The sequence below is a fragment of the Micromys minutus genome (assembly GCF_963924665.1).
Source record: "Micromys minutus genome assembly, chromosome: 19".
NCBI classification, from domain to species: domain Eukaryota; kingdom Metazoa; phylum Chordata; class Mammalia; order Rodentia; family Muridae; genus Micromys; species Micromys minutus.
The window spans coordinates 37,834,969-37,861,913 of record NC_137954.1 but is presented as its reverse complement, the minus strand read 5'-3'; the positions used below and the strand labels follow the sequence as shown (position 1 = coordinate 37,861,913).

Sequence of the window (26,945 nt, the reverse complement as noted above, 5' to 3'; positions counted from 1 at the left end):
AAGCTCAGGCAGAGGAGCAACTTGGAAAGGTGACACCTTATGTAGGGGGTAAGCTAGTACCTGGGGATTGACAAAATTCTCCAGGTTCAAGGTCTGTATCCTATTTTAAGTTAATGTAATCTTTAAACTAAAACAATGTTCATGTACATAGCTTTATTCTCCAATCAGAAAAAGTTACAGACCATAACAACAAAATCCAACATAGACTTACTCACTTCTTCTCCCCAAACGGTGCATTTTCTACTGAACAAGGAAGCACTAGAAAATGCAGAGATTGATCTGCTCAACCTCAAACATCCCCTATCTTCTTCCATGACATTACTGGATCATCCACACAAAAGGATGAGTCAGTCACCTTGATCCTTCCATAAGAGTGAGCCCTCTGCTCTCAGCCCTATGACCATACACATAAGAGCGTTTGTCTCTGCAGGCTGAAGGCTGAGCACAGTGAGAGATCCACGACTTCACTCCATCCAGCAGAGAGAAGACCAGGCTGAAAGCAGGTGTGGGGCTCACTAGTCTTCCAGAACCCAAGACTGAGGCAGGAGAAAAACTAACTCTAGACCAATCTGGACCAAAGATCAATCTCAAACAAGCCAACTACAACCCAAAATATAACAAATAATAATAATAATTAATAATAATGACAAACAACCAGAGAGGAGAACACCAGCTCAGATGATGCCAGGAGGGCTCAGCCCAGCCTACACTGACCCAGGACAGGAGCTGGGGAATCCCTTCCTTTCCAGCCCTTTCTCGTTTCCAAGGCTATTCACATTCTGACTGTGGTGATTTAGATGAGATACTCACCCCATAGTTTCGGGAATTTGACATGTTAGTTCCCAGGTGTTAACGCTGCTTGGGAAAGAGGTTTAGATGGTAAGCCTTGTTTAGCACACCTTCCAGGCGGACTCAAGAGTTTGCAAGATTCATGCTGCTTTTATCTCTTTCTGCTTTGTGCTTGATATTCAAGATGTAAGTGCTCAGCTTCCTACTTCAGCCCCCATGCCTGCTACTTCTTGTCATGTCGGACACATATCCCCTTGGAACTGTAAGCCCAAACAAACTCTGTCTTCTATGACTAATACAGTGACATAAACAAAGGAAGCTTGTTGCTAAGACAACAGTGTGTCAACCAAGCACAAATATGGGCTCCTCTCTCCAGCAGCCTCCTTCAAGCCTGTGTCCTTGTCTGAGGCTACCCCCACACACAACTTCTCACCTCTGTGACCTCATGTGGTGTCTAGGGTCCCTGGTAGCAGCTGTCTGAAACTCAGAGCACATGTTCCTGCAGGAGCCCTGGAAAGTTTCTGGTGTAGCTGATCACACCAGGGACCAGCCATTCCTTTCCTTTCTAGGCTTCCAAAACACACAAGGTCCTTGGCCTCACCCCTCTGCCTGGAACTCAATTCCTTTGCTGGCTTCTCACAAGGTACTTTCAGGGCTCTAACACTCAGGCCTCTCAAAGTTCCAGATTCTCTCTTGGACACTCACGCTTTAGTGACCCTCGTCATGCTGCCAGCCCTCTATTGAGAGGAACTGTCCCGAGGTCTTCCTGTGTTCTAAAGCTACAGGGCCACAGCCAGTCCACCATCTGACTGTACTGTGCTGCCAGCTCCTATGTTCCCCCTGTCCACTGCAGTCCCAGCCTCCTGTGCACCAACCCTTGGCCCCACTGGCAGAAAAGACACAGAAAACCACTGGTCCAATCACCAGAAATGCTCCCAAACTCATCTTCACTCTCAATATCCTGACCAAGCCCTCAACCTCCCATGGCCAATTAGCAACAGAGCCTAAAGGTCCCTTAACTATAGCCTGGGGCCCAAGCTGCAGGGCCATCTTCTCCAAGGCAAATCTGATGTGACACTGTAAGACATTGTTCTCAATAGGCATTCAATGGCTCTGGCTATACAAACCTATGTGGGTTAAGGGTAGGTGTCTGCGTTCCTGTGATAGCCCTACCTTAGCACAAATATGTAAGTCTTGCCACCTCTTCTAGAACACCCAACGATCTCAATTCCCATAAGGTTCCAGAGCAGCAGTTCTCAACATGTGGCTCACAAACCCTTTGATAGATCTCTATCTCCAAAAATATGTACACTGTGATTCATAGCAGCAAAACTACAGTTGTGAAGTAGCGATGAAAATTAGTTTATAGTTGGGGCTCAACACAACACGAGGAACTGTGTTCAAGGGCCGCAGCATTAGGAAGGCTGAGAATCGCTGCCCTAGAGGGAGCAGAGGATGACTGAGGGGTAGAACTATGAGCTGAGAATGGCGCACAGCCCTGCCACCCATGGTATCCAGACTGGAGTCCGTAAGACCCACCATCAGACTAGAGGAGGACAAGTGTGAAAGGGGGCTGCTACAGGGTGCTACTGTTAGCACACTGCTGACCTAGAATTGGAAGGTCCATTTTCAGGGTACTATTTATATAAAATACAAAGTATTTTCAATGTTTGTAACGGATGCACTAACAAAGGCCAATAGCCACATGACAGACACGAATTATACATTACGGGGGTACTTGAGTCCGCAGTACACATGGTGGACATGAATTACACTGTACGGTGAGTACTTGAGTTAGCCGTGCTCTGTAGCCCAGGCTAGCACCTCATCAGCAATCCTCCTGTCTACACCTCCCAACTTCTGGGGTTACAAGTACACCAATTCACATTGCCCCCAAAATTCGTTAAAAGCTTAGTCACTTCGGGTAACCATCACTGTATGGCTTGTGCTTCTCTCGTGAGTCAGCCCCAAAACAATACCGATTACACCTTTTACGACAAGGTCCTGATGGAGAGCCATGAGGGGCTCACCTGGGGAACCCCCATAAATAACAAAAACTGACTGCAGACTGTAAATCTTCCAGGGACAAATAGAAGATCCACTAATTTCTCCACTTTAAATTACAGGAGAGTGATCATTAAACTAGCTTATTAATTAAGGAGAAATTAATTACCAAGTTACCCCTATAGCTCTGAAAGTGTGGAATGAAAAAAAAGAAAGAAAAAAACTAAACTGGAATACTTCTCAGCACAAAAATGGCAAAGCCAATACATGCTGGAGACAGCATGTTCCGTTCTGCTGGTGATCCAATGTGTCCGTCCACCAGCTGGTTATATAGTACCCAAGTTCTGAGTAAGGAGAAGGCTATGCCAGGAAGAAATGGAAAAGAAAAATGGAGCAAGACTGGGGATTCAGCTTGCTTGGAGGAGTGCAGCAAGTTCTAGGCTCCCCTCCTGCATGACATGAACAGGGCTGGATGGTGCACACTGTAATCCTGGCACTGGAAGTGGAGGTGAGGGTGTCAGATCGACCTTTGCTGCATGGTGAGCTGAAGGCTAGCCTGCTCTACACAAGACACTGCTTCAAAACCAAGCCAACAACAAAACCGGGGACTAGGAAGTAAGAGTGAGCATGGGAGAATGGAGACGCAGAGGCAGCGCACGGTGCAGGCTCACAAAGCTGAGAACCCTCAGTAGCTGAAGGCAATTCCCAAGCTAGGACCCAGTCACGCTGTGAAGTCACCTAAACTGCTCTTGAGGCTCTCGATGCATGCTTTACTGCTCGCCTGCTCGCATGCATCACCCTGCACCCATGGGAAATCAGGAAGGATGACTGACAGAGGTACTGGGAAGGGGGGACAGAAAGCTTAGGACAAATGAGAGGAAACCAGAAGGGGAACTCAATTCAAGGCTTCGAAATGTGAAGTGTGGTTGCCAGCCTGAAGGCAACAGGGCCAGCCCAGCCTCTGGGGGAGGATGGTAAGAATGCTGGTGTGGCTCACAAGGGTCATTCTCACCTGGACACTTCCCTGAGAAGTGTCATTGACACTGTCGCTGCCCCGAACAGTTTCTTTAACAGCATGGGATTCTTCTGTGGGTATGTGACTCTGCAAGGGACATCACATTATCTACATACATCTAGAACATGCTTCAAGCTCCCAGCTATGCTGGTCTACGTCCTTCAAACTACCCCGCATGGCCACCATCCCCTCTCATGCACAAACACTATTTGGCCCAATCGGATCCATGTTTCCTAGCAACTTATCTTCAAACCCTCAGAATAGTTTTCCGATTAGAACAAATACTAACGAAGGCGACTTTTCGTACACGGAAATACTGAGCAGGCCTTGCACACCTCTGGGCCTCTGCTTTTCGAAGCCTTCAAGTGAAAGCCCGGTGAGAGGCTCCGAGCAGAGCCACAGCTGTGGTCCCCACACCAAGTCAAGAGAGGATGGATGGGTGGCCCTGGTGAATGAGACTCTATGGTGACTTGCCTTCCTCCTGAGACCAACATGTCTACATACATCTATGTCCATCTACCCATATGGTAATACATGTCTATCAATAAATTAGTATGTGTTTATGTGTATTAATCAAGTAGGCTTGGTATTCTTGATTTTTAATGCTGGAATTAGGTCCAGATTCTTAAACATGCCAGGTAAGTATTCTATTGCTGGGCTAGTCTTCACCCCCAAAAATATCTCTATTACTCTCTTTAAAATAAAAAGCCCTCTAATCTAAGACATGTTTAAAAAGCCACACTGTAATTTCTTCTGGTAAGGTCTTTTGAGTTTCTCCGAGTTTCTCCTGAAGTAATGTCATCTGAATTCTTAATCCGAGATTCAGTGCTTGTCTGTATTCTTTTTATCTCGTTGTATTAAAACAAATTTATCTTCATTTATGTCGCAATTACCTATTAGGGTTGTTAATTTGCTGGAAATGAAGCTATTGTTTAATTGCTCCTATTAATCGGGGATTTAAATGCCTACTGTAATAAACAGTTACCTTCAGGACGGAGCAAAGTCAAGGCTGGGGACATTAATTTCAGAATTTTAGAACGAGGGGAAATTTCTGCACCCAGGGCCACTGGATTTCCTGTTCGCAGAAAAAGTGGAAGAATGCTGAATTCTCACAAGAGAGATTCAACTGAACAATACAGTGTGTTTGCTCCTTTATACATGTGTAACAGACTGTCACGTGAAATCACTAATGGTAACAAAGGGATAGGAAAGCATGCTGCATGAAACACCCCCATCCCCCTTTGCATGTCTCCACAGCACAAGGCTCCTTAAAATTGTATCTCAATGTAGGTAACCAAAAATGGGCATGCATGCCATCCTAAGCACTGTACCAGAGGGGATGGTACTGCAGACAAACCCACCAGGGTGCTAGCCTAAGAGGGACAACGGAAACATTCTCTGCTCTGAAAATGAGCCTCCCCGTGATCCAGCTGTGGACTACCTTCGGCCTCTCTGCCTCAGCCAGGATGGATGTGCAGCTTCATTGGGAGAGCTCTGTACAACACACCTCTCCCAATACTTGCCACAAAAGTGTGCTTGCCAAATCAAATAGACTCATGAGCGTCCTTTAGGGTAACACCTCAGGCCCTAGTCTGTTCCCTGTGCAGATAGTGAGGTCTGCACAGTCAAGGGTGCACTAAGATGCTGGTGGGTCCTCCAGCCGTCCCAATTGTCTTCCTCAAAGTCTCAACTGATATCTGCACTTCTCACACAACCACAGCCCTCATCCACCACACTCCTCAATTACTGCAAATCTTAACTGGTTTTAGCAGGATTCTTCTCCTCAATCTCCCATGTCTTCTGGTTTCCTTAGCTTCCTCAGCTCAGTGGACCTTGGCTTTGGTCTAAAACCTGTACTTCTACCATTTGTAGCAGCAGGATCCAAAGGAAGTGCTCTTCCCTGGACTTTCACTGGTCTAAACTCGTGTGAGCACCACCTTTCTGATCTACCATAACTCAGCCCCAATGCCAACCCCAGGAAAGTCCCAGAAGGTTCTTTGTCATGTTCATAGTCCCACAAAGCTTGTAGTGATGCTACTGTTCCCAGCATGCTCTTGGTTCAGGAATGCTCCTGTGGAGTCCAGAATTCTTAGTAAGACTGTTGGCTCTAGAATGCACTTAGTTATGTTGCTGGCCCTGAACACTCTTGACTATAATCTTAATTGGTATTCCAACAGACTTAATGGGGCTGATGCCCATTCCATGGTTAATATACATGGAGTTGGCTGCTTCATCCACATCCCTCAAACCACTAACTGCTTCATACAGGGTACCACTGAGTTGGTGCATGTATCACTGGATATACTTAGGAGCAGTGGAGACTGCCAACTCACACTGGCTAGCCACCAGCATGCTAAGTACAATCCACGACTTTCCAGCCCAGGCATCCTATGGAAGAGACAAGTTTTTGTCTAATTCCTCAGGACTTTGTTTCCTAGAGCAACAAACAGCACTCAGCATCCCAAGCATCTCTGCTTCTTGGCACCTGTCTTGGAATTCAGTTCCTCCTGGATTCCCCGCTTAGTGCTAGATAATACAAACAGTGCTGCAGAGTAGAAACACACAGGATTTGTGTGCACAAGGGAAGCACTGAGAGTTTACAGACGCTGCAGAGAAAGCTACGACAAGCAGGCAATGTTTAGGCAGAAAATGAAATGTGAGGGAAACACCAAAGCCACAGAGCAAGCAAAAAATCTGGATGCTTTCAGAGTGACTGTAAAGGGCTATATTGCACCAAGGGCTTGGGCAGTCCTGTGCGCCCAGTTCTAAGCCAGGACCAGGAATGAAACAGACTTAGAAGGAGTCACACGACCCAGGCCAGCTCCATTCCCTATCCCTGAAGCCTGTCCAGAGAACTAGAGCTGGACCTCTGATAAGTACAGCTTCCTCGAAGATGCTTAATGGAGACAAAACTAACATGTGCTGGGAAAAGCCACCTCATTGAACCAGGAAGACTGACAAGTGTGGAATCTAGATGGCTCATTCATGACACAGGAGAGGGACATCCTCTTCCTGGCCTTGCTCATAGGTGGGCTCCCTAAGGACAGAACTAATCACAGCGTCACTCACTGGCAGGAGAGCATTCATTACTATCTAATATTCACTCCATACACAGACAACAAAACAAATGGCCCAGCACAAACCATAATCCCAGCACTCCGGAGGCTGAGGCAGGAGGATCAGGAGTTTAGGAAGGAGACAGGAGAGAAAAGGCTTACACAGCTTGCACCGGCCTGACAAGAAGAAAGACATGCAGAGGCTGAGCTGAAGATCCTTGGGAGAGCGAGCTGCGTGGCCTTGGCACGCTATACTCACTGATGTGGGGTTTCAGGGAGTGGAACACACACCCACACTGATTAGAAAACATGTAACATTTTAAACACCACAATTAAACACTGGAGGAAAATCTGTTCAGAAGCCCAGGAGATGATTAACCTCCCTTCTCACTTGTCCTCAAGTCGAATGCAAATCAGCACCTTCTGAGCCCAGGCAAGTGAATATCCCAATAAATTGGCAATACAATTCAGATGGCAGGCAAGGAGCTAAAAGATAAATGGCTTAAACAAAGAGGGGGAAATGAACCTGTCACTTCTCAACTCAGCAAGCTGTCTCACACAGAAGCGATGATCCTGGAGCAGGGCTGCTTCTGACACTCCAAAGCGGGGGCTCGCGGGGAATTCTTCATTCTGCAAACTCCCCACTCACCAGTCACAAGTACAGACCTCACAAAAGACCAAACTGGTTACAAAATAGCCAACACACTTTTATCAGTTATGTCAAAGAAAGTGTGAAGAGCCAGGCTGAGTGAAGTTTTTCAAACACAGGAGGAGTGTGTGTGTGTGTGTGTGTGTGTGTGTGTGTCTGTGTGTGTAGGCAGCAAAAAGGCAGAATATGCAGGTAACCAGGTAAACTTCCCAAGCCAAGGCAACAGCTCAAGATTTTAAAGACGAAGATATTAAACAGACGAAGAAACCAAGGTCAGTGGGGTGGGTGGGCTCAGGAGGTCCAGCGGTAGATGCCACCTCACAAACCTGGGGCCTAGTGAGGTTCAGCTTTCCCTTTAGTGACTATTGTCCTAGCCTAGGTTCAAGTCTGAATCCATCTCCAGTCTGAATCTATCACGGTAATTGAAAGCCAAGGTGCTCAGAACCATCTCCAACTCCAGGGCACTCTTCAGAGAGCTTTAAACTGCCGAGAAAAATGGCCAGGGCCCGTGAGGTGGCCCAGCAGGTAAAAGCATTTGCTGCAAAGCCTGGCATCCTCCGTCTGATCCCCAGGATGTATGCGGTAGAAGGAGAAAGAGGACTCACACAAGCTGTCTGGCCTCGGGCCTCTACATGCACACATGCACTGAGGAGACAAGGCCTCTCCCCTGCTGTCAGTCACGAGGCCTTGTCAGGTCTGCGAGAACTGACAGTGACACTCAGGTTGAATTATACAATGTATTGTGATGTGATTAGAAAGAAGGATGAGGTGACAGAATAGATTTCCACTCAGTCCCCAGCTTGGCTTTGTGCATTAAGTCATTGTAGCCCTCTACCCCAGTCAGCGTGCATGAACACACACACACACACACACACACACACACACACTATTGTCACTAGCCAGCACCACCTAGAGCTCTGCCCTTCCCAATGCCTCATGAATGTTGCTAATGGGGCAGGCTTGCCTTTGAAGACACGATAGTCTGTTGGCCACGTGAATGCAATGAAGTCAAGACTAGCAAGATTGCTCAGTGGGTAAAGACATTGATGACCTCAGTTCAATCTCTGGAATCCATGTGGTACAATCAGAGGACTGACTCATGCAAGCTGTCCTCTGAACAAGAGTACATGGTACACATGTGTATACACACATAGCAATAATCTTTAGAAGTAACCAAACCTACGATGTATTTCAAGAGCCCAATAAAATACATGATGTAAACTTCTACAAAATCAACATACAAGCCTTAACCGTTCTTTTAAATGGACTGCAGCTGCCAAAGAGTTAAGTCGACAGTGGACAGAAAGTTTCTACCATTTCTCTCCTTTAATGAGAAATTAAGTTTATCAACTGCCATTATAATTATGCACATCACCTCGGGTAATTAAAAGGGATCTAAATCTCATTTTATTTACATTTAGAATACCTGAGGTCATCTCCGATCAAGACTTCACATTCATGACTAATAATACTTCAGTGTTAATTAGAACTCGGCAGAGAATGCTGATTGATTTTGAATCTAACCTGCAGTGATTTAGCAATATCGAGAGAGCCTTAGTACCTCTTCCTGGGACACAGCAGCTCCCACGACTGACTGGCATCCGGTATCTGTAGCTCAAAAGCACTGATGCTATACTGTGTGCTTCTACTTTAGAGAAAAATTCTACCAAATATAAATTATCTTTTAGAACAGGATGGATAGGTGGTGTAAACACAGTAACTACTGTATTGAATTGTCCCTAAAATGTTTACAGTACAAGTTTGACTACTGCAATGAACACACACTTCTGCCCCACGGAGACTCGGGTAATGTGTTGCTATGCTTACTCCATTGCATACCTAGGCATCCATCCTTCATTCCCCATCCTTCTCACCATTTCCTTCCTTCCACTGTATGATGTATTTCACCTCATGCAAGCCATAACAAAACGTTATGAAGGGGGCTGGAGAGATGGCTCAGCGGTTAAGAGCAGTGACTGCTCTTCCAGAGGTCCCAGGTTCAAATGTGAGCAACCATGTCATGGCTCATAACCATCTGTAATGGGATCCGATGCCCTCTTCTGGTGTGTCTGAAGACAGCTACAGTGTACTCATATACATAATAATGTTTTTTAAAAAGGTTATGAAGACTCAGACAAAAAGTCAACCCATCTCTTCTCAAACTACTGTCTTTTTACTGGAAAGTCTTGCTTTAATATCACTAAGAAAATATCCTTTATCAAAAGTAAAAACTACTGTTCTTGGTGACTTTGGTGCTAAAACTCATAGGGAAATAAGGGACCTTAAAAGTCTGTAGTGATAGAGGCTAGGCCAGATCATCACTCTAACAAAAACAAGCACCCAGGCAAGAACCTGTAGGTCAGAAAACACTACCGTCTACTGGTTTAACAAACTAAAATCAAAAAATAAACAGAGACAATTTGCTAACTGTAGGTGAAGAAAGCTGACACCATGTGATGCTTACCCTACTTAACATAGGCACTCAAACACACACACACTTCAGCATTTCTCTAGGATGGCCTTAATGCTAAATACAGAAAGTCAGTGGGTCAGGCTGCTGTTCTATACCATTGTGGGCTGTCACTACAGAGAAGAGAAGATGTTTATAAGGTGACTCAAAGAAGACAGGTTTTCCTTTTGGGGTTGGAGTCCTTCACTTATTTGGCTGAACATCAAGACGAACAGAAAATTTTAAAATGGTTTCATTTTAATTCCACGTATATGAATATGTCTCTTGATGGGAGACAAGTTCAGAGGAAGCTGCTGAAGACCCTGGAACCAGGGGGCAGTTGCTAGCCACCTGACGTCAGTGTCGGGGACAGTACCCGCTCCTAACTGTTCGGTCATCACTGCAGCCCACGACATTTTATATTTTTACAATACATTCTTTACACATAAGCTTCTCTAGTGAAGCTCCTGGGAATTCGTGGTGAACACAAGTGAGTTCCAAGAGCTTGCTTGTGCGAGTTATTAACCCAAATCCTTAGTGCTGCCTCAGACTCAGTCTCTCCCTCCGTGGGTTGCTCAGATAAACACGCCTGCAGGTGAGACATGCTAAGTCAAAGGCAATTACAGCTGGGAGATGTAGAGTGCCAAGGACTACACTGCCAAACAAGCTCAAACAGTGGGCATCCGGTAGATCTTTCCTTCTTCAGAAACACATGAAGAAAAGATGACGAGGTACAACTTGTTTCTGAAGCAGACTTCTCTTCACAAGAAACGTGTGAGAGGGAAGGGACATAAATAGTAGAGCAGCCTACGCTCGTCCTCCTTCAGATACATAGAAACACCTATACAGCCATGCTCGGGGCCAAGGGCCAATGAGGCAAGGGGTCACTGTTCCTGCAGCTTCTCTGCAGAGCTGTGCTTTCAAAGACCAAATCCACAGTCAACACAGCACAAGAGCACACAACCCAAAGAGTTGACCAGCAGCAGGAGGGAACAGGACTCAGCAGAAGGGAACCACAGACAGGACTGGCAGACATTTCTCTAAGCTTCCTCCTTGATCCACAGCAGTAAGGGAGAACTCCTTATGGGCTCACCTTGCTGGAGGAGAGGGCAGCTTAGCACCAGAGCAGATGGCTAGGGAGATGAAAATGCTCTTTCGGTATTTTACCTTGGTTGAACTGGCCGTGTAATGGTGAGAGCCACAGAAGCAATGGACACAGCCTGGCTTGGCAAAGCCTCTAGATGCCTAGACAACGCCAACTGGAGAGGGGCCCGGATCCAATGAAACTAGGCCTTGCTCTGGGAGCACAGTTGAACGTCCAATAAAGGCACAGGTCTTCCTGCGTGCCTTCCTGATCATCCAACTGTCATAACACCTATAACTCAGCACAGAAAAGGCACCGTAGAGCATTCATTATCAGTCTCTCAAAACATATAAGGCTCCCCTGCACCTCAATCATTTGCTAACAGTTACAATAAGATTGTATTAAAAATTTAAACTGCCCTACTTAAGCAATTTACCTTCAAAGGTCCATTTCCAGGGAATGAGTCCGAGGGACATGAATGTCGAACCCTTGTTCAGATTTATTGCGCCTGAGAATATTTCTCCAGATAACGCTTTGAAGAGTGAAGTCTAATGACTTTAGTTTTATTACTTTTTAAGCACTTAATGGGAAAATTTAGACATTTTCACAAGGCTGAGCTTCAACCTGAATGGTACCTTTAAAACATGACAGGCAGAGGCAGGTCTGAGAGATTGCCGCAGACGTGCCAGGTTAGTGCAATCCCGAGGTTTTAAGGCAGTGACGAATACACCAGGCTTGCCTCTGCCGTTATCAGTGTGAGCTCCCCCACCAACCCTGATTTTTTTAAACTGTCTTAAGTAATAATCCAGAGAGTGTTTAGCAAAGACTAGCTGCAGAGAATTCTATCATTATACGTGTAAACATTTAAAGCCATCAAAGACCCTCCGAGTATTTAATCTTCCCCTTAGCACTCATAGCCTGCCTTCCACAGGGACGTTACAGGGTGAATACCAGAATTAGCTCAGTAATTGCCATAGCTTGGTAATTGCCATTACCCAAGCCCTGGTCAGTACTGGTTGCTTTGACCACCAACCATCCTGCCAGCAGGAAGACTACCCCTAAAACCTGGGGAAACTAATATGGAAGTTTCTCTTCACTCCAACTCATTTTCCCTTAACTTCAGCCACAGCTGTGAGCAGTCAGACTTCAATTAAAGTGCGGGCAGTGATCCTATCAATCACAGAGAACGATAAATTTCTTATCTTTCTCATTAGCTACCCCGTCAAACGGCTTAAATATAAACACACCTTGCAACAGGACTGTAAATCACTCAGCCCTTGGTGACTATGCCCAGCAGTGGAAGAGGCAGGAATGATTTGAGCAAAATCTGAGGCACCATCACCACACTAAAGCTGATTTACACACCTCAGAAAAATAAAAAGCCTCCAAGAATCACATTGACAGCGGGTCTCTTTGAGTTTGTTTATTTTGCTTAAAACGGGTAATGACCTGTCTTTATTAGTATGACTAAGTTTTATGTGCAAAATCCAATTTTCTGTAGAAATATTTCTGCTGCATCTGCCAATAGCTTCTCTTGCAGTTACCTGTAGCTATTAATTTTTAAAAAGCTAAATCCCTCAGCATTTTAAGCTGTAAAGCAGGGGAAAGAGTAGAGAAACCAACAAACTATGTTCTCGAGGAAAGATGAACACAAGCGGATCCAGAGACTGCAGAACTGGCTGTGGGAGGGGCTCTCACCGAGGCCATTACTCAGAGCCGCTTCCCAACAGTCTTCACGTATGTTCTCTGAGCCCGTCATAAGATGGGCTCCGACTCAGAAGACAATCCAGGGTGATTCGCTATCTACCGCTGCCCCGCTAAGAAGTAAAGCAGCGGTCACTGTCAGGGAAGCCACTTGGGCCTCCAGTGTGTGCTTCCAGGCTCCTACGAGCCACATCCCCTGTGTGCCTAGATTAATTAACTGTACCTTTTCAATTTAAATGAAGGAGGAACAAGAACTTGCTACCATCTTTAGCCCACAGGGTTTTAAGTAGGTTTCTGCTGATCACACTTGAACCATGGCAGACAAGTCTGAAACCCTAAGCCCTGGTTGTGACAGCACTGCCACCTAGTGGCCTACACTCGACATATCTGGCACAACTAGGGAGCAACTAGTGTCGTTCTGACAGCCCCAGAGGGACAGTTGAACAAGCTAAGGGCCAAGACAAGCCCCAAACCAAATGCAAACACCCTGCTGGAGTTGACAGTGTGTCACCAATGGCTCAGGAGAGCTGTCACCTGAAAGACACTGCACTCCAGTCCCAATGGCTACAAAGTATTTTCTTCAAGTAGCTGTGATTTCTCCAGCTACAGAGATTCTGACAAGTGGAGTTTCCTATGAATATGTACCTTATACGTGACCTACCAACAGTGAGTGGGCATTCTGGACACAGAACTGACGGTGTGACAATTAATGACCAGTGTGATCTCTGGCACGGTATCTGACCTTTCTGTGCCTCAGGTTCCTCAGCTGAGAGGTGGCACAGGGTATCCGTATTGTGATGAAGAAGATGACAGAGCGTGCAAGAGAGCGAGAGCTCCAGAAAGACAAGCATAACCTCACCAAGAGTGATGGATGGTGATGGAAGGAAGGGTGTAGGGCTGGAGCACGCAGAGTCACCGGACTAAAGGGCCCTCTGATCACACCTGCCTCACAACAGCCCTTGGATAGCTGGGGAGAAGGCATGGAGATGAAACGAGTGAATTCACACAGGATGGACCAGGTGGGCATAGGGAAGAAGAGCTAAAATGGAGCCAGCGCTACCCAGTAGTCTAACCTAGGCATTGGAACAAGGGAGCTACTATTACTTGGGGGCTGAGGTACCCACAGTCACTTTGAGACACCCAAACCCTGACTTACTTCTCAGCTGAAAGAACTCTGAGAATCCTGATAAACCACAGTGGGAGGCAGAGGGTCTAATGAGAATGTGCACCCACAAACCAACCACCCATGTGTAACAGATATAAATGCTTCCCCATGCCTGTTTCAGCTCTGTACTTGCCAAGGGAGTACACCAGGCCTCGGGTGTCCCAGCTCCTCTGCCTTTGGGCACAGGCGCACACACCCTTCCCAAGAATATGTTTTTGCGTGACTACTAGGCCACCTGGACACACTCAGAAAAGGAGTTTGTGTGACCCAGTCTGTGAAGCCAGGCCACACCAAAGAATGCTAGTGGCTAGGAGTGGGTCTGAGAGGAAGGCAGGAGATAGTCCCGGAGTCACATTCCCTCCTGCAGTAGAAGACAGTGTAGGTCCGGTAGCCCTGGGATGGGTGTTGCCTGTGTGTCTCACTCAGCACAAGCTGCTGTGTGCTCCAAGGGAACAGCCAGTGTGGACACCGGGCAGAGGAGTCTTTCAGGAAACTCTTTAAGCTTCATTCTGTGATGGTTCTGCAGCTGCTGCTTCTAGGACCTCTTCAGCTCTGGCAAGCTCACTTCCTGTCAGACTCAGGGCATCTTGAGCAAAGCCACCCACTTAAGAAATACTGAGAGGATGCTGCTGGCTCCGCTAAGATAACCACAGCACAGTCCTTTCTCCTTCTGGATCTAGGGATCTAGGGAATCTCGGTATCAGAAGGGCTGAGGGAACCTGAGGTTCTGGGAAGGGGTCTCCCAGCTCCTGTTGACATCTGTTGTGTGCTGGGGTTTAAACAGCTGTACTAGGCCTCTGTGATAAGGTGAATGCCATACATAAGCCTGGGAGGTGGGTAGCTGTGCCCAAAAGGGAGGTGTCTTGGCTTTGGTTCCAGCACAGAGGACGTTGTCTCTAAAGAGCTTCGCAGAAAGTGAAGGCAGTTGTGAAGCATCCAATGTGTGGGTCAGGAACTCAACTCTGGTCCTCTGAAAGCACACGTGCTCCTAAGCGCTGTACCACCTCTCCGGCACTTCCAACTTTATCTTAGAAGTTTTAGATTCGATGGACACATTAATCATAAAGCATTAGGTTGGGGCTGCAGCTCAGTTTTTGGAGTGCTTGCCTGGCAATGCACAAAGCCCTGGGTGTGAACCCAGATCCACATAAACCAGGTGTGGTGGCCCCTGTAATCCCAACAGGCATCCATGTATAAAGGTGAGGCCAGCCTGGAAAACAGGAAAACCTAACCTAAACCAACTAAAATAAAATGCTATGTCTAGTGGTGGGGGTTAATAGGCCAATTTCTATTGGCGTGTTTATTGGTTATTTTTCTAACATATTTTAATTGGAAAGGTGATAAAATGTTTCTAAGTAGATACAAAATATATACAAATCTACCGAAATCTATTTTACTAAAGATAAACGTAAATTTATAATGATGTGATAACATTATGAGAGGGTAAAGTCTTCCGCCTCCCAGGGACAAAATGTCCCACACCAGCTAGCAATGTTGACAAAGACAGGATTCAGAGATGGCAGGGAGCCTCTGTTCAAGCTTCCCTGGTGACCAGTGGTGAAGTGTGAGGTGGCATGCGACTGTACCCATACAAGCTTCTCCGTCTACCCCCACTCTGTGAGTTACAGCAGCGGAGTTAGTGACCTATCACATTCTTCTTTAACACCTTCCTAACTGCCCTGTCCTCACGCCTGGGACTCCCACTGCCATCACAACCCGGAGGACAGAAATGGGCCAGCAAGGCTCTGGGATCTCTGTTGCTCCAGTATCCCTGAAGACAAAGCCGTAAACTTTATCATCAGTGTGTGCATGTGTGCATGCATGATGTATGAGCGAATGTGGTGGGTGTGTATGTGCCACAGCACATGTGTGGAGGGATCTGACAACTCTGTAGGGTTGACTCTCCCCTTCCTCCTTTAGGTGGGTCCCAGGGATAGAACTCAGGATTCTTCGGTGCAGTTTATGCAGCAGACCCTAAAATTCAACTTTTAAAAATATGTCAGTATTCTGCACCATGACAGCAAAAGGGAAAAGAAAACCTCGAATGAAAATATTCTAAGTGCTTCTGGCACCCCCTAGTGGCAGCCTACTAGATTACAAGAGCACTCAACCATGCCTGCCTACCTTGTAGATTCTGTGAAGAAACCGCCTAGGTGGGTGGAAGAGGATAGTCCAAGAACTCAAGAGTACTAAAATGTTCTGATTCTATGAAACACTAAGAGATTCAAACATTTGGTTCAGGTTATATTTTGGTGAGAGTGGGCAGAGGGCATGTGAGAGCCCTGGTCTGAGCCCCAGCACTGCAAAAGGTAAGTAGTTACGTACATAATAAAGTGCTTTCTGTAGGACATTTAAAACCAAGGTCAACACTAAAGCCAAATACAGAGAACTGGACGTGCCTCCCCTGCCACTGACTCTGCACACCCCACAACTGAATGGTACCAGCGCTCATCTAAGAGGGACAGGTGAGGCCAAACTAGGCCTTGCATCTCTACCAACTCACACAGTAGGTGCTACCTGAGATTTGAGACCAGAAACTCATCTAGAGTCTGCACTTGGAACACAGCCTCTGTAGCAGACTGAGGTGCCACAGGTGCAGAGCTGTGGGCATCTCTAACAATGGAGGAGACAGAATAGGCACTTCACCATCTCTGCTATGCCCTCCCTCTGGGAAGAGAAGCTCTTCCTGAGAAGCCTCAGAAAGCCTAGATGTCTACTGAGCAAAGCCTAGGCTTGAACCTATGGTCCCAGGAATGTGTTCTCAGTGAGGTGGCAGCGCACAAGAAAACTGATTGAGACAGGGCTGGCACCTGGAGAGCCAGGTGCAAACTGAGGCATCAACCATGTGTACACCCCAACCCCACGGTGCCCTTCCAGGAAGGGGGCCCTCATGACCACAGCTGGGCACCAAAGGAGACTTTTCTTCTGGGTTGTCATGATGCTCAGCATACAAAGGCAGCTGCTGCACAAGCCCGACAGCCCGAGCTTGATTCTCAGAACCCATGAAAAGCTGTTCTCTGGTCTTTGTCATACTGACCCCAGAATCCAGGTCACCAATCCAGCCACCTACTCCAAACTCCTCAACAGTTAGGGGCCAACACGTGGCCAGGACCACTCTGTGTCACAGTAGAAGCCATCGTGATGAACACTTTCCAACTTACAAGATCAGCATCCTAAGGGGCACATTTATCTTCCCTCTATGAACTGGGTGAGCAGAGAGCCTCTAATCAAGCACTTGAAGACTGTGCCTTAATGAATAAGATCATTCAGAGCAGAGAGGAAAAAGGGTTACCAACTGCAAGATTTCAAATGAGTGGGAAACCTCAGCTACAGATTATAACAGCTCTTGACTGTCCTAGCTAAGTGACATTTTCTTATTCTCTTGTTCAGCGCCTCTGTAGAGGGCTAAATAGGTCAAAAAGCACATCACTGTTCAATCATTTTAAAAACATTAGGAAGAGCAGAGCACCGTAGCATTATGAACAGATTATGAACAAAAATAAAAGCCATTTGTATGCATTAATGATACATCAAGCTAATTCAAGCTGGCGAAAGTCATTAGGGGAAAATCCTGGGGCAAAACATGGTACTAATGCCTCGGCACAGACTCAGATTAAAATAACCATTTTCTATGTCATTGATAAAATTAATTCTATGAGCCAGGCATGAGTCTTACCATGAAAATCAAAACAGAGAGCATTTGCTAATAGCATGCTTAATGACCTAACTCTGGCAGCATGGGAGGTGATACAGTGTTGCTGCGGAGACAAGCATCCTTGTGCAGAGCGCTTCCCAGGAGAGGAGAGCTTGAAGGCTCAGACCACAGCCTCCCTTTCTACACCACCCTTCCTGCTACCGAAAGAAGTCACTATTGACTCCGTCTTCCTACTGTGTGCCACTGCAGCAAATGGAGACAGTGAGTTCGTCAATAAGAAAGGTTGGTGTGGGCTCATGGCATCTGAGGTTTTACCCATGGTTCACTGTACCCCAGTGCTCTGCCCCCAGGGAAGGGCACATCCCTCTGGGAACAGGTAAGGAGCCAAACTGCCCAGCAGGAACCATTTCCTCCAAGTCCTGTCAAGGGCCTAAAGCCCTCTTACCAGGCCCCACCTCTGAAAGCTTCAGTCACCCCTACAGTGAAGGCCAAGAGGTTAGCACCAGACCTCCAGGGGCACTTCTATCGGAATTAAGGCAGGAGAATGCCTCTCTTCAAGAGTGACCAGGATGAGCCAAGAGGGCCGCAAGTATGTTAAAAGACAGAGTAAGGCTATGAAGTAAGACCCTACCGTTGAACAAAACCAAACGAAAGAATGTGGCGCTAGAACTCAGCGGGAGGAGTCCCACCAAGCATACTCAAAGTCTAGGATGATGTCTGGTACCACATAAGAGAGACATAGTAATTCACACCTATAATTCTAGCACTTGAGAGGTGGAGGGAAGAGAATCGGGAGTTAAAAGTTCATCCTCAGCTACACAGCAAACTCAAAGGCAGCTTGAGCTACCATGAAAACCTGTCTCCACAAGGAAAATAGAATGACCAGGTTTCAGACATGACCCGAATCATTTGGCAGCAGCTGTGGCACGGACCACCGACCTTAACAATCATTATGACAATAGCCACTGAAACACGTCCATTTTGCATGGGTGATTTTAGACAAATCAACTAACAAGCTGAGGAATCAATTCTTCTTTTAAAGTCCATCTTCTGGGTCTACTGAACCAATGGAGCAGAGTTAAAAATGGGAGGTCTAATAAGGCTGGGTGTACCCATGACATGAAATGATTGAAGTAACAACCTTCAGAAGCTCTGGGCTCCTTCAAGGATGATAATCTCAAGCAGATCCAGCTCACTCTGGAAAAGTTCTGTGTCACTTAAACTAATTTCACCCTGACACAGTCCTGTTTACTTCGTGTCTCAGAAGTTCCAGCAATGTGTGGCTCACCGACGGGACATGTGCTAGGACCTTAACAAGGATTTCTGAGTCCATGTTTTTTTTCAAAACCTATTTGAGTTTTTTCTTTCCATTCTCTGAATCTGTATTATTATGCAGAAGCTGAAGGTGTAGCTTGACACTAATTCAGTCCATGGCGGAGCCCTCTGATATGAGAAGGCTGCTCTCAGATGGGAAATTAACTGGAGTTGAAGATGCACAGACCTACGTAGGGTATTGGTAATACTGTGTCTAATAATGAAACCTTTATTTATGCAGGGCTGGAGAGGCAGCTCAGTGGATAAGAGCACTCGCTGTTTACAAAGGACACATGTTCAATCCTTAGTACCTTCCTGGAGGTTCATAACCATCTATAAATCTAGTTCAAATAGATCTGACATCTCCTCTTGGCCCCTGTAGGTACCAGACATGCAAATGGCACACTGACTTATAAAATACTCACACACACAACCTTTAAAATTTATTAATTAAATAAAAAACACACAAGGCTACAGCACAAAGAGTGAAGTCAACCCTGACCTATGGAACCTATGGCTGTGATCGGGCGGAGACCTTCCCATGTAGCCAGAGTTCCTGGGCCCTTGTCCATGTGACAGCCTGGGAGACAACCTGCCGATTCTCATTTCCACTGGACTGTACTGTGAGGTGTCACCAGGCGATGACAGCCAGAGACACTCATTGATGGCGGTCACAGCAAGGTGGCTGCCAGTCATCTCAGGAGCCACCTGAGGAGGCTCACGGGCTGCTCCAGAGCCTGAGGCATGCTTTTACTCTCTTCCCACTGCAGCTCTAGACGTCAGCACTAAGCCTGGGGGGGGGGGGGGGCAACTTTCCCCTTCGACATTCCGTTCTTAACCAAACTCGACTGGAGCCATCAGACCTGCCCCATCCCACCCTACCACAGAGCTGACCTTTATGTTGTTAACAGTTTAGAGACTACAGGTCCAGCCATGACAAATCCAGAAACTTTCAACTTTTCAGTACTGAGGGCCAGAGATTATCGAGAGGGTCAGGAGAATTGGGGGTGACATAGAAAAGTGCAGGAAAATACTAGAAATGACAGCTTTGTGTGACACTAGAAAGGCCATGAGACACTGGGAGGAGATACCTTTCCCCTCCCTCCCTCCCTCCCTCCCTCTCCAGAGCCAAGCAGAGCATGCTAACAGAGCCTAGCTCCTTAGCTCCCCTTTCCAATTATATTCAACGCCTTCCTTCAACACTTTCAAATCGTCTATGTCTTGCTTGCTTCCAAAGATGGAAAGTCTCCTTTGAATGTATCATTTTGCCAAAACACATTTAGTTTTTCATAAACAAAGAAGAAAAACAACAGAAACAGAAATAACTACATAATGACCCCAATGACTCCCAAACAAGGATGAAGCTGACTGCAGGAAAGGATTGGGCAAGCGCCACAGACAACTACTGCCGTGCGACAGTTCTGACCAACATCTGCGGTGTCAGTGCAACAGAATGGTCCGTGACGCTCCACCAGGATGCACACGCAGGCTCCTCCACAAAGCCGCCCTGGCTGGACTGGGCAGCTGCAGATGTGTGACACAGGAGGGGCTTCTCTGTGTACCTGATGCCAGGCTGCGGGAGCAGTGGATGCCTTCGTGTGACATAACCAGGAAGAGGCAGGTGACCTCTCCCAGCACAGGTTTGCACACAGGCAAGCTGTCACCAGGCAGGGAGAGGACAGCTAAGAAAAAGCTTTCCAGAATGTAAACTGAGGCATAAATGTGACCCTCTAGGATGGTGGAGTTAAACTAGAGGGTCATCACGTGCCTTCCCAGAAACAGGGACCACTCTGCCAGATGCTGTCTGTGCGCCAGGATGAAAGGCATCAGCCTGTGAAAAAAGAGCTGGCCAATGAGGGCATATGTGAGCTACGGTGGTTCGAACAGCAACAGGTCCCATAGGCTTATATATTTGTATGCTTGGTTAATAGCACTACCTGAGAAGGATTAGGATGTGTGGCCTTGGTGGAAAAAGTGTGTCACTGTGGGTGGGCAAGAGTCACCAGGCCCAGTCACTCTTCCTGCTGTGCTGGATCCGGATATAGAACTCTCAGCTACCTCTCCAGCACCATGACTGCCTTGATGACAATGGACTAAACCTATGAGCCTGTGAGCCAGCCCCAATGATGTGCTTTCCTTTGTTAAGAGTTTCTGTGACTAAGACAAGATCATTCGGAAGTATTTCCTTTTAGGTGAGCATGATGACACACATCTGTAATCACAGCACTTGAAAGGTAGAGGAGGAAGAACACGGTTCAAGGTCATTGTCAACCACACATAAGCTCAGAGATGCTCAGGGCCACAAGAGACCACACATACACACACACACACACACACACACACACACACACACACTCACACACACGCATACACACATTCACACTCTCACACACACTCACACACACATTCACTCACACACACATTCACATTCTCACACACACATTCACACTCTCACACACATACACGCACACACCCACTCAGACTCTCACACATGCACACACACACAGTCACACTCACACACACATTCACTCACACACACACACACACAGTCACACTCTCTCACACACACACACATACTCACATACATTCACATTCTCACACACACATTCACTCACACACACACACACACACACACACACACACACACCCACTCAGACTCTCACACATGCACACACTAAAGAAGTGATTTTTAAAATGCACTGTAAAACATTCATAACAACGAGCAGAACTTTTAAAACAAAGCACAGCAGCAGAGAAATCATGTCTGAAGAAAGAGCCTAGTTTTTCTGTAACTCATTTTCATGTACTCATCTAAGCCCTAAGAGAACACATACACAAAATCTTCAGGAGTTCATGCTAACAGTGAAGTGACTGTTCCCCCAGACACCCCGAACAGCAAGTACACAGTCCAAAGACGCCGGCCAAGCTGGCCCTGAAATGACAATGATCCTGTGACCCACTGCTTCCCAAGCCTAGGTGCTTGGCTTGCAGCTGCCCCTGCCACCTCCTTGAGGTCAGTTGGCTGCTGGATCCATTCAAACAGAGCATACAGTTCCTGTTGAGTGTGGCTTATTGAAAGAAATCCATGGTGGACATTCTGCCCTACTCCACCAGCCAATATGCCCCGGGCTGAGAAGAGGGGGAGGGCAGCTGGCTCATACTCCTTCCCCCACCCAGGCAAGATGGAGCTTACATTTCAAGACTATCATCCTCCTAATGGATGGGTCCTCACTCCTCATGCCACAGCTACATCCTGCCCACCTCCAGCCAAGGACTCCTAGAGCAAAGGCTGAGCTCTGGTGGGTGGTGAGGGCAGGAGGCCACGCCCCTCCAGACCCCAGGCGACAGAACACCCAGAGTGCCAAGCACAGACCACACTAGTCACAGGTTTGAGACAAAGAAGACAGTACTCTGCTTCTCTTCCCGAATTACAGTTCACTTTCTGGTTTGGGACACCGAGAACCGTCTAAAGCTGGCCAGCCGACTGGTAGGGACATCTCTGGTGTGGAGGAAGCACCTGGGTGGGAGGCTGGTGTCCACACTGGCCATTCAATCTCCCTCAGCTGCACACACAGAGGAACGTACCTCAACTCTAAGGACCTAATGCTTCTAATGACAGGACGGCCCTGTGTCTGGTTAAGGCTTAAGATTCTGAGCTCCCAAATGGCAGATGCAATCCAGGCTCAACAGTGCAGTGATGGGACTTCCTGCGGCTCAACTGTACTGTGTGTCTGTTTATCCGGTGGTACCGAGGCCCAAACCAGCTTCACACTTGCTACCCAACTATTCGACCACTGAGTCTCATCCCAAGTCTTTCTTGAGACAGGATCTTGCCACATAGCCCAGGCTGACTCCCAACTTATAACCCTCCTGCCTCAGCCTCCCAAGTGCAGAGTTCACAGCCCAGCATGCCTCAATCTCTTTAAATATAAAGACTATATAACTTGTATCCTAACAAAAGGAGTATGGCTGAAGTAAAAGAAAACACCTGACATGTAAATACTGTATTAATGCAGGATAACCTCAACCTTACTTTTAAACTGTCATCTTCATATAAATGAAAACACTTCATGGACAAACAGAACAGAACCTGCCCTGTGTTTGGATGTCCTGGCTCCACAGATATTTTTCCTTTTGAGACTTACTGTGTTTGTTCTAAACTAAGAAGTAAGATGAACTCAAGTCTGCAGCCTGAGGCAACAGAACCCAAGAACACACCCTGCGTCCACAATAGCACTCCTGTACTATCGTACAGTCCCGGAATAAGCACAGACCCCTCGGCAGTATCCACTCCTGGAGAGGACAACAGACAGGTACCTCCGTCCCACAGTTGGTTTCCAGGCGTGACCTTAAGTCTTCTGCTGTGTCTGGAACACAGCATCTGTGTTGCCCAAATTCCTACCTTGAGCTCTTTCCCTCCTTGCCTTAGTGAGGACACTGCAGACAGGACAGCAGGCCCTTGAACTTGGGCTTTCTGAACTAAGACGTCTTTGGAAAAGCTGTCTGCCGTTTGAACCACCCTATGAAAATTCGTTGCAGTAGAGGAATGAACAGAAATGTTCCCCTGGTGTCTGCCAGTTCGCGCCGTAACCTCGATAGGCCCACTATGGATCTGCAAGATCATTTGTGTCGCCCTGGCTCCTGTCACTACAAAAAACTCGTGAGCATTAAATAGAATAAATGTAAGAAGTCAGAAAGTCTTAGAAAATGAGGAAGCCACACGAGCATCCTCTGAAGCCCACATTAGCGACAACAGTTCTCGTAGGGCTGGAGGACATGGAGTCTGTGCTGGAACTCCACTGGGTCATCTACAGTCCCTAAGCAGATAGCTATATTAGAAACACCCATCCACTGGTCAGCTCACACATGTGCCATGCCTTGGAAAGACCTCGAGTGCTTCCTTGCTTAATCGTTACAGTTCCCTGGTTACCGGAGAAGCAGCCAACCCCAGAGCAACCCATGCCATGAAGCTGACACGGGGAGGCTGGTGATGAATATACCACAGGCAGAGGCACCCAAGGAGGCCTGGGAAAGCTGGGAATGAGAAGGGACCCGGAGGCACATGCAACATGTGGTGGGCTTCCTTGAATTTGACAGCAGGAAGGATGAAGCACAGAGCAAGACAGAAGGACGGAGACCCAGGAACAGGGAACTATCCGTGAGGCAGAGGAGGAAAGACATGCAAGCTTCTGGGAGAGCCTGTCCACTTTAGGAGTGGACAGGACACAAGGGTAGCAATGTGGCCCAATGCTCAAATATACTGCAGTAGAAAGAGCTGGACCCCAAAGCTCAGCTGCAGAGTCCGTGAGATAGCCCAGGCCATTTAGTCAAACTCAGCTGCAGAGTCCGTGAGATAGCCCAGGCCATTTAGTCAAACTCAGCTGCAGAGTCCGTGAGATAGCCCAGGCCTGTTAGTCAAACTCAGCTGCAGAGTCCATGAGATAGCCCAGGCCTGTTAGTCAAACTCAGCTGCAGAGTCCGTGAGATAGCCCAGGCCATTTAGTCAAACTCAGCTGCAGAGTCCGTGAGATAGCCCAGGCCTGTTAGTCAAACAGTCCCAGTTCAAGACTGGGTTTCATGAAGCCTGGGCTGGCCTCACATTTGCAATGTAGTGTAGTACTGACCCTCCTGCCGCTACCTCCCAAGTCCTGAGGCCACGGTTACATGCCACCACACCCAGCTTACGTAGTGCTGGAGACTGAACTTAGGACTTCATAGATGTTACACAGGCATTCTACCGACTAAACTGTGCTCTCAGGCCATTCCCCGAGTGTGTTGCTGGTACCAAGTTTTCTTCAGGGTCTGTGAACAGCAAGGGTGGTGACTTGCATCCTTCTGTAAGGATCCCGAGCCTGTCCTCTGCTCCCTGCCAATCCCCAACACAGAAACATGGAGAAAGAAGTGGGTTGCCACTCGTAGATTTAGGCCAAAGGGCTTCAGACTGATTCCCCATAACCACTGGAAACAGGAACGTGGAACGTGCTCTGGCGTGTCCTCATAAGACACCAACTCTAAGCCCACAGTTTACCCAGAAGTTCAGGTCCCTGAGGCAGAGGTTACCCCCTCCCCCACCTGCTCCTATCCTGCTTTATTATGGGTTTCTCTCATAACCCAAGCCAGAATCACCACTACTGACATGAATATGCCTCCCTTGGCAGAACCTGGAGCTCCTGCAGGAGAACTCGCCATGAATTCCACCGCCCCTAGAGGTGGGCAGTCTACAGTAACTGAGCAATGGTTCCTCAGGCTGGTCCCACACTCTTAGCCCAAGTTCTAACTTCACTTTCAGGGATTCAGAGTTTATTCTTTCAGTTTAATCTCTCCAGGACCAAATTTCAAATATGTAAGACTGCGATTAAGAATGAGCAATTATAGCCACGAATAAGCGCACAGTGGAGTTGACAAAGCTTTAAGTACTGGTTCCCCTTTGCAGAGCAGGCTGCACAGAGACACACAGATGCCATCAGGAACTGGTCTACAGGGTGCTCTTCTGAACACAGCCCCTGAATGTGGAACTGGGGGCTGCTGCCCCCACACCCACGTGTGACTGTCCTCCCAGTGTGTGTCACAGAACTCCTGCATTTACCGTCCTGGAAGACCCGCTCCACGTTGAGCCCATAGGTGGCACACGTCTCATAGTATGTGCACCGCTTCAGGTCATTGGAGAGCTTCCGAGCCCTGGCGTCATCGATGACCCTCGGGTTGGTGGAACTTATGGCATCTGCAACAGACAAGGACAGGGTGCTCATTGGCCATCGCTTCGCACGACTCTAGAGCCCACGTGACTTAAACCTGTCCTACAGCCAGTTGCTTCCTGCAGTTCTAGGGGTCCCTGCAACTCAAAACCCATCAAAGTTCATGAAGAGGTCATTCCTCCCAGAAGCTAGGTTTCTGATAATAGTTCACCCTTGAAATTAGGTTCAACTCAAGCTATAGAATGGCTGGGGCAAGGAGGCCCAAACATGTCCTAACATTTAGGAGGTTGAGGTAGGAGGACTGAGCCCAAGCTTGCTTGGAGACAGGCTCACAATCATATCCTTTAGGCTCACTCGGTGTGTCAAAAAACAAAATTAATGTGTGATTTGGGACACTCAGTGTCCATGTGACAACAGTCTCCCCAACATAGGTTCCTCAGATACAGCCCACCAAAGAACACAGCCATCCATCTTCCCCAACAAGTAAGTACATCTGACATGTTTACAAGTAGGGAAAAGGTCCTTTGTAAAAGCGTAAACATTTTGCTTTTTAAAGTAAAATAGGAAAGAAAAATATTAAAACCATAATTTTTCGAAGCCTTTGTCTGATTTAGGAAGCATGGGCCACCAAGCTTCCACCCAACTCACATTTTTATTCAGCCTGCGGCCCCAACAAACCTGCAGATACCCCACCCACATATGAATTCAGGCCAGGGTGTCACAGAGGTACCCCTGGGCCTGCAGCTCAGTTCAGCCCACCCTGGCCCCTTCATGCACCCACTTTAACTTGGCAGTGTCCTAAAGTTGCATCTTCTCCTAATCTGTCTAATCTGCAAGTCTTTGGGGGCAGTGCTGGCCCAATGAGCACTGGGGGGCTTTACTCACCCGTGCCCCCATGTGAACAAGCACAGGCCATCCCTGCCCTACAAGATACACTAAGATCAGTACCATCTCTTAGCACTGGCCTCCTGCAGGTCAGGTCCCCCTACGAGGTTTTCGGCTCTCTCATACCCTAACAACCCCTGGCCTTTAAAACCACCTACCCTGGCCAGCAGAAAGGAAACCCCAGGTACCTTCTCATATCACCTGAGAGTCCTGCTGCCTACATCCCCAGTGTTGGCACTGGTGTCTCCGGAGCCCACTGAGCATGTAGCACATGGGTACTGACAGCAGATCGTGGGGAAGCCACACACAGGCCAGCGTCCTGCCATGGGTGCCCTTGGTCCCCCAGCCCACTAACAAGGTCCAAGCAGGGCCTCAGAACAGCTAGTCCCACGCTGGGATAAAAGGGATAAAAATAAAACCTTAATCAAGCCCAAGTGCTATGTTCACCAAGCCTTGCTTGACACATGGCTGTATGGCTTCC

General features: G+C 47.5%; 1 protein-coding gene across 4 annotated transcripts in view; it reads right to left on the bottom strand.

The window, feature by feature from the left end:
• AGAP1 (ArfGAP with GTPase domain, ankyrin repeat and PH domain 1) overlaps window positions 1-26,945 on the bottom strand; it is a 414,013-nt gene that overhangs the window by 217,197 nt on the left and 169,871 nt on the right. For all 4 annotated transcript variants that reach the window (XM_080932933.1, XM_080932934.1, XM_080932935.1 and 1 more), the window contains exon 6: window positions 25,471-25,605. In XM_080932933.1, coding sequence (XP_080789059.1) covers window positions 25,471-25,605 — 135 coding nt within the window. The remainder of the gene's footprint in view (window positions 1-25,470; window positions 25,606-26,945) is intronic.